The 14,590-nt window shown below is 36.6% G+C and overlaps 1 protein-coding gene across 6 annotated transcripts in view; it reads right to left on the minus strand.

The window, feature by feature from the left end:
• Positions 1-3,072, minus strand: part of ss (aryl hydrocarbon receptor spineless) — a 424,929-nt gene extending 421,857 nt beyond the window's left edge. For 5 of the 6 annotated variants that reach the window (XM_081729356.1, XM_081729307.1, XM_081729347.1 and 2 more), the window contains exon 1: positions 2,538-2,727. In XM_081729356.1, coding sequence (XP_081585482.1) covers positions 2,538-2,593 — 56 coding nt within the window. In that variant the 5' untranslated portion in view covers positions 2,594-2,727. Of the gene's footprint in view, positions 1-2,537 lie in introns of all 6 variants that reach the window. The other variant, XM_081729337.1, reaches the window with a different exon arrangement.
• Positions 3,073-14,590: the final 11,518 nt, after the last annotated feature.

Genomic DNA, 14,590 nt, shown 5'->3' on the forward strand with positions numbered 1-14,590 from the left:
TATGGAAAGTACGTTTATTCGGAACATTTATACGAAAAGTACGTATAAAATATACCTTTTCAGTTATACGTTTGCTGAACGTTAAGTCCAAAAACTACATGATTTACACATGTAACCTACGTTTTTACGTACACCACATACAACTTATTCAGAGTAGCAGCTTAACGTGGGATCCGAATCACATGAGTTTCCAAGTTCCTTTGTCACTAATTATTTTTTAAATATATGTTTGTCCCTAACGCCTTCTCTCAATTTCGGGGTAAACTTATTTTCATTTTGCTCGTAAGACCACATTCAATAAAAAAAATAAAAAAAGAAAAGAAAGAAAGAAAAATGAAAAAAATACAATATAGTAACTTAAAATATCATTTTAGCCAGAGTACTCTTGGGAAATTCGGAGAAGTTCTCACTCCCAAATTACTATTATTTCGACTACGACCTTGCATTTCATTCGTTACACAAACACGTATATCCTGAAAATGTGTTTCAGGAAAGCTTGTCCGAGGAATCGTAAAAGAAGTTTGAGAACGAAACAAAGCTTGCAAAAGTAAAAATTCCATTATAGGTCTATAGTATTATTTGTCACACTAGGTATCACATACTCGATGATCACAAGCTTCCGGAGGGCTACCAAGTCCCAAAAGAAACGGGAAGCGCAAGAACTAAACAGAGAGGAGCTAAGTTAGAAATAAATAAACAAAAACCGCATTTATAAGCTGTAGGTTGCGGCATACTTTAGCCGCATTTGGAAAAGAATTACAATTACACCCACTAATAGTGCAACAACAATCTTTTAGAAAATCGAACATTTAACCGCCCGGTCACTCGAGATCACTAGAGCTCTTCGACACTACACAAGTGCTGGTTAAGCTAATATTCTATATTTATCCGTAATGAATTCCCGAGGATAGATAAAAAAAAAAAAAAAGAAAGAAAAAGAAAAAGAGAGAAAGCTGAAACAGAACAAATTGGAGGTAGATAATGGAAGAGGCCAAAATCTATACGGGGCTGTTGTATAGGTGATAAGGTAAGATAAGCATTTATATACCGGGCATATCTAACTGCAGTTCTACTTGAATTTCTATCTGTTACTACCAAAGTCACAGCTTAGTTCAACTTTACGTGCTTGATGAAGTGCTATGTCCGACCAGAGGGCTTTTAATCAACATATCGGAGTCCGTAGATTTTCATCTTTGTTTTTGTAGATTGGGTTAAACGCGATAAGAAACAATTAAATCTTAATTTGAAACTTGATAACCACTCCAACTAATCATCGCTGCAAGTATGCTGCATTACGAACAGGCATTCATGCCGGGAGGAACTTGCCGCAAACAAGAAACTTCCCTGTCTCTGATACAGTACTCAACTATCGTGACGCATAATTCTAATTTAAATCTCATGTTTCCTAATTGAACCTATAAACGAACTGAAAATACGAAAAGAACCGAAAATATTTTGAAATATATTTCTAATTTGAGAAGTTCTCGGACTAAGTGTAAAGGCCGAAGTACGAAGGCCGAACAGCGTTGATAATAAATTATGTGTTGAGTCGCAGTTGTGTCACTGTTATCTATACTAAAACTCAACATGTGTAGTCTGTCCCAAGTCAAGTGTCATACGAATGTGACGATATTTACTATTATCATAAATCTTCAAAGTTGTATTCTTAAAAAAAGAAGAAAAAAAGTCACTTCACTGTAGTGTAAGTAAATCACTAAGCATCCAAGTCTGAAATGCTAAGGATATTGTCATCACAAGTCTTCAGAAGGGATATCAAATAAATTTCCGTATTGAAAGAATATCGATAGCACAATCACTCCATCAATTTGGCTGAAACGTGATAAGTGGTTCCTTTGTACACGCTACGATAGCGATGATAGGTATTGGGTGCGAATGCATAATCCTGCTGAACCCCCGAAGGCACCAGCTGAACGTTGCACCTGCACTCGGCATCGCACTGGAATTACAAGAAGTCCCGTCTGCACGAGAAACCGGACAGATAATCTCTCTGAAAGGAAGAACAAACCAAAAGAGGAAAGCAGCAGATACTTCTTATTAATATGTCGCTCACCATTCAACATTTAAAGAACCATATAGACAAGTGCGTGTGTCACGGGGGGTTGTTCGTGTTTTGGGGTTGGTACATGGGAGTCATGATCGCCAAACAGACCCACCCGCTGGCTTTGGACTGCTGCAAGCCGTTTACGTGAGAGCGTTCTACAGTCCGCCTTTTAGTCTTTGCATGTCATCTTGGGGTTTGCCCAGCACGCTAAGGTTCCAAGCCCGCACGATCACTCTTTGCACGGCCCACTGACTTCCAATGACCGACACAAAAATACATCATAATACACGCATTGCACGTATTTGTGACCCGCACATCTATCTATTATTTACACGCATTTGCCACGAATATATCACACGTCTTGTACCATCAACATTTATGGTGGTAATTTCACTCTTAGCGCCAAAGAATGTCACTGATAGATTTTTGGCAAGAAAAATTGGTAACCAAAATTTTGGAAAATAAGCCCTCTTACCTTTTCCCGTTGCGTCTTCGTCGCTTTGTCGCATAAACCGTTCCTAATTGGTTCATGCTGGTGGTTGCTTCACCTCCATATACAAGAGCGGCAGATGAGTTTACAATGCATTGGCCCTGCGGATCCGTTGTGTTCGCCCGAGGTTCTTGCGAGTGAACGGTGGACGATGTGTTGCTGTCATTGAGGATTATGTCATGCTGTTGGGCCTCAGCTACTAGAGGGGTGATTCCTGTCGACGCCGCGGTTTCAACAATAAGGGATTGTTGTTGTTGTGGCTGCTGAGGCCAACAGTATCCACTAGTAACACCACCAACACTATTTCCAACAATGCTTGCACTGTTATCAAACTGCACCACTACACTGTTCACTGGAAATAACGGTTTTCCGAGGACTGTCCAGCGCTCCAAGGCGGCTGGATTGTTAGTATGACATTCACTGAAGAAAATATTTCCTACACCACATTCTACAACGCTCTCGCTGGCATACAACAAAACGTTAATTCTCCCAGAATTTTCGCACCGCTTGAAAAAGAGTATAGATGATCACAAACCCAGGACAGCCCCGCGCTCAATTCGGCTTCCTACTTCTTAGAGCAACATGATTGATGTTTGAGTATCAACTGTTCCAGTCTTCACGTAGCTCCGCCTCTCCCGCTCTCAGTACGCCAATAGCAGCAGTCTCCGGTCGACGTCATTAGAATAACAATGGCAACTTCGCCTTCATGTTAGCAGAGGATGAAACTAACAGCATGGCGTCAGAATATACGATAGAAATAAGACTCGGGTGGACATTTGTAGTGAGAGATGTTAGTGAGGTTCTAGCGATTGTCTTTCGATGGTTATTTTCTGTTTTTCTTTGCGTTTAAGCTTCTATGGAAGTTGAAGACGATCACGGCTGGAAAGTGTTTTCAGGTAGGAAACCACCTAGCGAGTAGTTGTGGAACGAGGGATAGGCTAGCAGAAGAAACACAGACCCAGCCTTTACCGCACCCTGCCGAGGAATTCTTGTACTCTTAGCACCTATACCTAACTACAAAATCGAACAACGCATCAGTTGTATGTGAGCAGGAAATGCGTAACATGGGCTCTTTGTTTCAAGCAGGTGTAATTTTTATTAGCGAAACGAGGAAAGGGTTTGAAGTTTGGGCTAAAAATGTGTAAACTTCTTTCTTTCTTTCTTTTTCTTTCCTTTTCTAAAAGAAATATTTCAATTTATTGTCAGAGCTACCGAACAGCTAAATAGTTTCGTATGGTTTATGTATGCATGGTTCTGGGTCTAACCCACGCACAATCATGCAAGATTCTGATTTTAAATTAAATTATAGTCCCGTTGGCGAAAAGAAATACAACTTGAAAATATACCAATTACTAGTTGCAGTAACTTCGTTGGTTGATTGGTTCAAGTGATAGGATCCCTTTTTAGCACCAAGATTATATGAGACATAGGCCGAGGTTATGGGCGGGCCCAAGGGCGCCCATCAGGGGGGACATGGTGGGGCGCTTGCTCCCCCTAGAGGAAATTGTAGGCCTACTTCAGAATATCGAAAATCCAATAGAATTTTTTCATTAGTTACAGCAAAATTTGAAACTATTATTGAAACGTCGTTTATACTTGCCCCCTCCTTGGAAACCACAACATGGGCGCCCTTGAGCGGGCCTACAGTTTAAGTTGCATTCAAATGCATTCAAATTTCATGTCTCTCCCATCGGAAATCTCATCATGTCTCTCTCAAATTTCATCTCAAAACGAACTCAGGATCTCCTGGACCAACAGCGCTCGCTAGTCCCTAGACTATCGGGGAGGAATTGAATAAGTTTGTGGTCGTTCTGATGATCTTCTCATGCGTCTTGCAACGTTAACGTTTACTCTGTTTTCGAGAATACGAGAAACAAAAATGGCCTAAATATTTTGTCAGATACCATCCCTGTTAGTGTGACTCGATGGCAATAGAGAGAAAGCTATGAAAATGACCTAAAGAGATTAAAATACAGATTTCTTGTTAGTAAAACACCCAGTTTTTCTTATTTTTTTAAAACTTAATACTATATTCCTTCAAATAACTGGTAACCAAGAGTTTCTTGATTCTACGACTAGTTCTGAAAAGGGATATTCAGCTCAAAGCAAACAAATGCAATTACAAAATTATTATCACACAATTGATCGGGATTAAGCGCTTATGGTCCCAAATTGGGATTTCTGGTTTGCTCCCTAGTGGCTATATAGTTAAGGGACGTGCCTCTGGCGTGGGGGATTCGGGTTCGATTCCTAGCAGGAGCTCATGTTGTTCGAGTTGCATGTTAAACTATAGGTCCACGTCTCATATAGTCTCTATACTGAAAGGGACGCTAAACTCAACCCTAAATTTAAAAAAAAAATCAGGGTGGTGTTAGCGTACATCACAATAATTAGGGATTTCGCATTCTTAATCAAGAACTCCTAGGTTAGAGTTATTGCTGCCAACTACTGTTGTCCCACGAAACGAAACGGGAAATAAGGTTTTCTCGTCTATTCTCGTTTCGTTAATTTTTGAAGAACTCTCGTCCCGTTCTGGTGCGAGATAAATTATTTCCCTCTCGTCTCTATTCTCGAAAAGCTTTTGGGGACGCGGTGGCTCAGTGGTAGAGCATTCACCTCCGGTGCTTGGGGTCCCTGGTTCGATCCCAGCTCGCGCCGTGTGGATTTTGTGGCGGACAAACACTGTGCTCGTGGGTTTTCTCGGGGTTCTCCCGTTTCCTCCCACTTTCTTCATTCCACCGTTTCACTTATCTCTTATCATCACCGTCTCCTTTAGCATAACAGTGAGACGTAAAACTTAAAGATTTCATTTTTTTTCGAAAAGCTTTTTTTTGGTCTTGTCTCGAAATTTGTTTGCGTGTTGTTTAGCAAATTTATTCTATGTACTGATTTTTTTTCTTTATTTCCTCCAGAAATTGATACAATTCTTCCACATCACTAGAGATCCTTGAAGGATGTGACAAAACAACATTTAAACCATTTTTATTATTGGAGTATAGACTATTATATTATGACTTGCGTATCTTTAAACGTTGATAAATACTCTTCATTTTGTTCGTTCAATCACTTTAGCAATTTATAGTTTTTATGCTATGACTCACGTAACGTTTAAACAGTGTTTGAGATCGAAGATTTGGATGAAGTAGTGTTGTCCACGAGTCTTGAGAAATTTCCCTTCTCGTCTCATATTTGGAAAGTAATTCTTCTCTAATTTTCGAGACGAGAAACTATTATTATTATTATTATTATTATTATTATTATTATTATTATTATTATTATTATTATTATTATTATTATTATTATAAACCAAAATAAAACAAGCTTTCGTATTTGATAAAATATCTTTCTTTTTGAGCAAAAATGCAGCTAAAGTAATCATGCTACAATTATTTACAATTGCGAAAAGATCGGAATTATCTACTGCTCACGAATCAATCTATAGGTCTAAATGCTTCTGTAAATAAAACAATAATGTACACATAATTTATAACTTAATCAGTATTCAAAAACACTAAAATATTTTCTATAATAATAATAATAATAATAATAATAATAATAATAATAATAATAATAATAATAATAATAATAATAATAATAATAATAATAATAATAAATATATATGGTTAGCGTACTCGTCTTTGGCACGGGAGACTTGGTTTCGATTTCCGAAGGTAACTCATGGGTTTCGATCCAACATTAAGCTGTATGTCCACGTTTCATGTAGTCTTGAGGATGAAACGGAAGCTAAACTTCAATTCAACCAACAAATAATAATAATTATTATTATTATCCAACTGCAGATGGGTTTCTGCGAAATTTATTATTGAGGTACTTGCGGCAAATAAGGCCCATCTAAGCATAAATGCTTTAGTACATAAATACATATGATGTAATAGACAAAAGTGTATATGCATTATATTTGTCAATGTTTTTATATATTTTATGGTATATTTTCTTTAACTTAAACATTGAGCTGAAGTATGAAAGACGTATTGAAACAGAAACATTCAAATGACGTTATTACCCGCACGGTAGGTAAATAAGGCCCACCGTTTAAAAAGTAAAATTTTAAGACCTAAGAGACCACTAGAACTTAAATAACGCCTAACATTTTTACAGCACTTTAAATACTAAGAGAATATTTAGTAACCAGTGGTGCCCACCCCCCCTTATGTCCATGACGCACCTCCCCAATTGTCTATCCGTAGGTGTTCTTCCATGAAAAAAATCTTCTTTTCGATTAATTTTACCCCCCCCCATCAAACATATTTATATAGATTTTTACCCCCCCCCAAATATTTCAATGACGCAGTTTGCGTCATAGCCCCCCCTTGTGGGCACCCCTGTAGTAACAATATGGATATGAAATAATAAGAATATGGGTAACCTCCCATGTGTTATACAGTCATTAGTTAAATCAAATAACCAACTGAATCTTACTGAACAAGCTTTGGCACTTAATAAGCAAGTCACCGTTGGAAATAGATATCACACTAAAAAGTACTTTCAACAATGTTTACACTTTATAACATTTCTAACAAATTAATCCTTCATTATCGACATCGATCAATCTAATGCATTCGTCGTGTTTCCACATTTGCATCCTTTACAGCTTCGCATGTGACTGATTCCTTTTTTCTTTTCTTCTTTTCTTTTTCTTTTTTCTTTTTTTTTCACATACAAATACTACGAAGTTGTCCAATGTTTCTAGCGTTGCCAGTAGTCTTAGTATCAAATAGTGCCTTTGTGACTGTCTGAGCTTTGTAGTTCAACGACTTTCAACGAAATTTTGTGTTTCGTTATATTTTTGGTGTAGGCATTAGCTCCTGGAAAGATAGGATCGTATCTTTTTGAGAGTGAGAATTGGATAAGATCTCTACAAATAACAATTCAGGCATATTTCCATCTTCCTCGATGTTAGCCGTTGATGTAACACTATCTTCACATGGTAACAAATTGTTGTCGTTGTTAGTGGATGTTGGCAAACTAGGTGTGAATTCAAAGTCAGAAATTCCTGTAGGATCGAAAGAAAATAATTCAATTGCCCTAAACCATTGATAATAAATTTACAAGGGATGTGCGTGATCTTGAATTGAACGCTCTGAACCAAACGAAAATATGCTTAGAATATACATCGGATATCCCAAAAGCAGTGATATGAGCCATTCGCATGCATTAAAAATAGAGATTTACATTATGAAAGACATGAATGCAGAAATCGAACCTGCAAACCCCCATAGTGAGCACACTACCCTACTACAGAGGCTAGCAGTTTCCCAAGAAATAACAACAAACTGACACACATTCAAGTTGCCTGTTTTTCAGTATTTAAGAACACATACATGTTTTCCAGGGCAATAAGGACCAGTAGACTGTTGATGGGCCTTATTTACCGACCATGTACTCGTCATTTTATAAATCATTATCTACAAACATGTTTCGAACTAAAACGAAGTAACTACTATCCCAGATACTAAACACTATAATCATCACAAATATACAAGATACTTCGCTTAGCTTTATTCTACACAGAAAAAATTAACTTATCTTGCCTCCGTAAATTATATCAACACATGGAAACCGGCTTCTCGATGTTTCAATACTGCCAGTGCTCCGTCTAACCATAGACAGGAAGACGAGCTCTCTCAAATAGGCATTGTGTGAGTAAGCGCTACTTGCGACATTACAAGATTTCTCCTACAGTGCCTTTAACATAGGAAATTTTGCACTGGGCTTTATTTCCTTCCGGGCCTTATTTGTCGCAAGCACCTTATATATGCCCATCTACCTATATATAAATCCAAAGTGTATAGTCATAAATCGTTCTCTGGCCTAAAATGAGGACAAAATGACAATTTAAAAAAAATCCACGTGATAGTTTGTAATAATTTTACTTGACAATTAATATATTGCATTTCTTAGTTGTAATTCATCATTATCGGAACACTTAAACAGTGCGAAATACAGAAAAAGAAAAACCATGTCAGAATTCAAGCCCGTGACTATAACAATACAATTTTCTATTTTTCGTTTACTGTTACGCCTCTCCGGTATAACCAGCTGTGTTCATTAATCGGTAAAAGGTCCAAACTTTCTATCTTTCATTGATAATCATCCTTATCTAACATAACCAATTCTATTAGAAACTTGATTTGTCGATAGTAATAAAGTACATGCTTAGCATCTTTAGTTACTAGTTATGCTTTTCAAGTAGCATCAGCTATATTGGAACTTTGTTTATCAATAGGTAAAAAATATACACTTTATATCTTTCGTTGATAAAAATGGTTATTCAGTATAACCACTTCTATTAGATACTTGGTTTATCGATAGTAAAAAAGTACATCCTAGTTATATAATAGTGCATCTTTGGATGCTAGCTATGATTATCCAGAATAAACAGATGTATCTGGAACTTTTATGTATGTTTATCAATAGGTGATCAATAGGTAAAAATTACATGTTTTCCATTTTCTGGTGATAATTATGCTTATCCAGCATAATCAGGTCTATCAGAAAATTGGTTTATCGATAGTGAAAAAAAGAGAACACATTTCCATCTCTGATTGCTAATTATGCTTATTCAGTACAAGCAGCTGTATCTGGAACTTTATTTATCAATTGGTGAAAAGTACATACTTTCCATCTTTCGTTGGTAATTATACTTATCCAGCATAACCAGTTCTGGTTAGAAATTTGTTTTATCGATTGTTGCTAATTATGCTTATCCAGTACAAGCAGCTGTATCTGGAACTTTATTTATCAATTTGTGAAAAGTACATACTTTCCATCTTTCGTTGATAATTATACTTATCCAGCATAACCAGTTCTGGTTAGAAACTTGGTTTATCGATTGCTAATTATGCTTATCCAGTACAAGCAGCTGTATCTGGAACTTTATTTATCAATTGATGAAAAGTACATACTTCCCATCTTTCGTTGATAATTATACTTATCCAGCATAACCAGTTCTGGTTAGAAACTTGGTTTATCGATGGTTGCTAATTATGCTTACATACGGACAAGCAGCTGTATCTGGAAGTTTGTTTATCAATAAAACAAACAAAGTAAATATTTTTTATCTTTCGTTGATTGTCACACTTATCTTTATAATCAGCAGTATTAGGAAGTTTGTTGACGATACATAGTTTCCTTACAGTAGAAATTTCGTTTATCGATGGTTAAAGAAGTAGATGTTTTCAATCTTTTATTGATATTCATCCTTACCCAGAACAAGCACCTGTATCTGGAACTTTATTTATCGACAATTAAAAAGTACACACTTCATCTTCCATTGATAATTATGGTAATTATATAAGGATAACCAGCTTCAGCTTGTTAATGAATAGGTAAAAAGTACATTTTGGTACATTTAAGTTTCATTAAATTGTGAATTCTTCCTGAGGTTAAAATCCGTGTCAATTATCAAATGTTTCGCATTACTTGGAAAGACTGAATAGACTTAAATATTTCAGTCAATTTCTTATCCAATATTCATCTGGTGTTACTGCTTGTGAAGAGCCATGGCTAACAAATTGGTTGTCTGGGTGATGAGTGGTTACCACATTGCCATTATTAGTGGTTGGCTTAATCTGAATTTGCCACCTCTGAATTCAAATAGTTCCCAGATTGGCACACAATGCAGAGGAAATTATTTGTCCCTGTCGAGAATCGAACGAGGGTTCAAGACCTCTAGAGTTGTCCATAATGCTGCCCACGAGAGGATAAAACGATCTGTCGATTCTAGAAGACTTCTTTCTTGATTTTTGAAAAGAACTTGTCTCGTCTCGCCTCTAAAAATTTCTCGTCTCGGTTTGTGAATTTATGCTCTGATTGTTTTTTCTTATGTTAATCTAGAAATTATCAGAATTCTTCCGCCTCAAGAGAAGTTGACGAAGGGTATGATAAAACAATACTTAAACCATATTTATTGTTGTAGTATATGATAATGTGTAATGACCTCTGAAACAGTGTTCGTAAAATATCTTCAATTTATAGATTTTTTTACTAAGAATCATGTAACACTAAAACAATGATTGAAACTTAAGAGTCTTCATCCCGGCGAAATTAAAATACCGCTAATTTTACAGTAATTATGTGATATCTTCAAATAGATAAAAGATAATCGAAATGTGGAACAAGAGCGCCCTAGACAATATTATTTTACATGAGATACCGTTATCACGACTCACTTATCTGCTTTCGAATTCGAACCATTTTGAAAATAGGCATTTATTTTCGCGTTTCTAAACAGCTGAAAACGGAAAGCCACTAGGTGACTTGTGATAACGGTACCTCACGCAAAATAGTATTGTCTAGGGCGCTCTTGTTCCATATTTCAATTATCTTTTATCTATTTGAAGATATCACATTATTACTGTAAAATTAGCGGTATTTTATTTTCGCCGGGATGAAGACTCTTAAGACATAAGTAAACTACGAGACTCGTAAAATTTCTTATCTCGTCTCGATTCTTGTCTTAAAAATGAGACGAGAATTTACTTTCTCATATCGTCTCGATCTTAAATTTCTTGTCTCGTAGCAACACTAAATGACAGCATTGTCATATAAATGCAGTACTGCCTAATCTAGGTAATGTGCACGCACATTACCAGATACTTTTTATCAACTAAAATATCGGCAGTAGAAGTAAATAAATTGTCAGAATAAAAAAAAAACGACGTAACAGCACTTTTTGTGGGCCTAAGCCTCTCCAACGCCATCTGTTAGCGACCGGTTGAACTACGTCCAATCTAGCGACAAACACGTGGTCAGCGCACTGTGTCGCCCTGTAGACCCAGTGGCCATCACGCCTTTTACTTACGTAACTCCCCAGTTAGCCTCACGACGCTAGTTGAATGCCCAAAATTGGGAAGCATACCAGTCGGGAATCGAAACCGGGAACACGCGGACGTGAGTCTACCGCTCTAACCACTAAACTACGATGGCCCCAAATTGTCAGAATAAGTCTAAATAAATAGAGATTTATTCTTTAGAAAATTTATCATCTACTGCTCCTAACCGAGATATAAATGCCGTGTAGCAAATTCGTACTTTGATTCGGTGATGTTGCCGCCTTCTATGACCAAGTGGATAATCAGTGTGTATCTTTTCGTCGTGTGGTCTCGGGTTCAAACCTAAAGAAAGGTAATTGTCTCCGATACAAATCTGAGTTGATGTTTAAAGAATCCCCAGAGCTCATGTTTTACATAGGTGATGAAAAGGGAATTCCCATGGAAATCCTGTAGTCTCTGTGCTGAGAAGGGAACTTCTGTAGTTTCTGTGTTGAGAAGGAAAACGCCATAGCTTTAGTGATTAAAAAGGGAAATTCCCTAGTCTCGGTACTGAAAAGGGGGCATTCGTTAAATCTGATCAGCCAATCCAATCCAACCTAATCAATCAACATGTGATGATTATATTATAAATTCAATAAATAATAGGTCTACACTTACATATTTGGAACCTGCCTATTAGGGGATCTATTGAATTAGCTTTATTGAGCTGCCACTTTTTATAACAGTATGTATACTGAAATGCAGATATAAGCAGTGGCCACCGGTTACTATTTGGTACCAAAATGTTCTCCAACCTCTTTGGTACTGATCCACACCAATATCATCTCTCTATGACTTGCGGTTCCTTAGATATGGCTCATTAAATCTCCCGAAATCGGAACATTTTTGGCCAATATCTCGGGAACGGTAAGAGTGACGTGAAAAATTCCATCACTTCTTTCATATAGTTTTAGATGCCCAATCGAATGGAGTGCTCAAAATTATAAAGAAAAAATCGCAAATAACTCACACACATAGAGAATTCAGTAACGAACTTAATAACTTCGTTGAAAAGCCATGATGATGGGAACGAATGACTCGATGTTCAATATAGAAGTAGGAAGGGGGAAAATAGAACAGGTTACTAGTTTTCGATACATAAGTGTTTTTATTGACGGTATGAAATGTAAACGTAAAGTAAAAGCATGGATAGGAATGGTAAAAGAAGCCTTTAGGAAGAAGAAAGTGTTATTTTGTGGAACCTTAATAAAGAGTCGAGAGAAAGACTCTTAAAATGCTTACTGTATGGGTCAGAAACATTGACATTCCGAAAAAAAAAACTATGAAAAACAACTGGAAGCATTCGAAATGTGGATGTGGAGAAGAACGGAAAACGAATGAGAAGGTGTTAGAAATGGTGGAGGGGAAAGAGGAAGAAAAACTGGTTGGCTAGGAAGGAACTGTATCATGAGGGAACTTGCTAGAGGGTATGGTGGCAGGAAAGAGAGGGAGGTGGCGAAGAAGACTACAATTAATGGACGATATCAAAACAGAAAAATCGTCCGTAAAGACGAAGAGGTTAGAGGAAGACCGTGTAGCATGGAAGCTTCTCAGTTGCAGCAAGTGAGATGCAGCAATAATGGCAGAATACTTATGATAGGCTAATAATGATAATACAAAATATCTCCTTTACCAGGATTTATTTAATATGCTTCGAAGCTAAGGGAAACGGTGATGATGATAATGAACGAAATAGTGGAATGAAGAAAGTGAAAAGAAACGGGACGATTCGAGAAAATCAACACTCACGATGTATGTCCACCACAAAACCCATTTGGCGCGAACTGGGATTGAACCAGGAACCCCAGCACCAAATGTGAGCGTTCTATCATTGAGTCACCACGGTCCCAATAATTGAATTATATAAGTATATACGTAAATACCGGGAACTCTTAAGCTGAGTCTTAAAGAAATAAACATATTAACTTAATCCTTTTTAAATTGTCAATGTTATTGCATAATTTATATGACGTAATGTAATTATAGATAAAAATAATTTTACCCCTTTTATTAAACGTGAGTATGTGGAACGTGCACCTTTAAAACAACAGCAGCTCTGAAAGAATTATAGACAAAACAATCATGTGCATAGTCTCAAGGACTCTTAAATTTTCTCAAAAATTATATACTATGTATTTAACTTTTCTATAGTGTCCATATTACGCAAGTGTTCAACTTCCTCAAGTTCTCTTGTATGTAATAACTATATTCAACAATTATTATCATTATTATTAACTTTTGTTCTTTTATGGTTAAGAGCCTTGCAACACGTTATGAATTGCATCAGAAAACAGCCAATTTTTTAATATGGATATATTAAAATAGCCCAGAAGCAGGCTTTAGGGCACTGATTACGCTCATGAGATTATTTAGGGGACAACAATTTTCATTGAAAATGGCTAATTAAACTGGAAAATGAAAAATATGTTGGGTAGAATGGTTAATTTGAGAGGGGAAGTGATAAATTTTGTGTAGCAGAATGGTAAACTTGAGGGGAAATGGTAAATCTTGGTAGGAGAATGGTAAATTTGTGTAGCAGAATGGTAAACTTGAGGGAAAATGGTAAATCTTGGTAGGAGAATGGTAAATCTTGGTAGAAGAATGGTAAATTTGTGTAGCAGAATGGTAAACTTGAGGGAAAATGGTAAATTTGTGTAGCAGAATGGTAAACTTGAGGGAAAATGGTAAATCTTGGAAGGAGAATGGTAAATTTGTGTAGCAAAATGGTAAACTTGAGGGAAAATGGTAAATCTTGGTAGGAGAATGGTAAATTTGGGGGTAGAATGGCGCGAAAATTTAAAATGTATCTTTTGGCGCGAAAATTTGAGCACTCAATGACAACATTGCAATATATTTTACAGGAAAAACTCAAAGTCTGCCTTCGTGTTAAGTTTGGTCAAGATCGTATGAGTTTTCTAGATCACATATACGATATACTAGGTATATTTCTATTCCAGGAATGGCCAAAATTTCTTGGTTTGAGGACTACTCTTCGTTTTAGAAACAACAACTACCTTTATACTCTTCTGTGGTTCGATCATAAGCCATTCTACCTAATAACTTAATTTCGTCAGAAGTGTCGCTTACTGTTATGTTCGCACGAACCACCCAATTGCAGAAATATGGTATGGAGTTTGGAGGAGTTGATGGCTAAAGTAACTAGTAATAGACAATAATAATAATAATAATAATAATAATAATAAT

This window comes from Thermobia domestica, chromosome 1 (genome assembly GCF_964235325.1).
Source record: "Thermobia domestica chromosome 1, izTheDome1.hap1.1, whole genome shotgun sequence".
NCBI classification, from domain to species: domain Eukaryota; kingdom Metazoa; phylum Arthropoda; class Insecta; order Zygentoma; family Lepismatidae; genus Thermobia; species Thermobia domestica.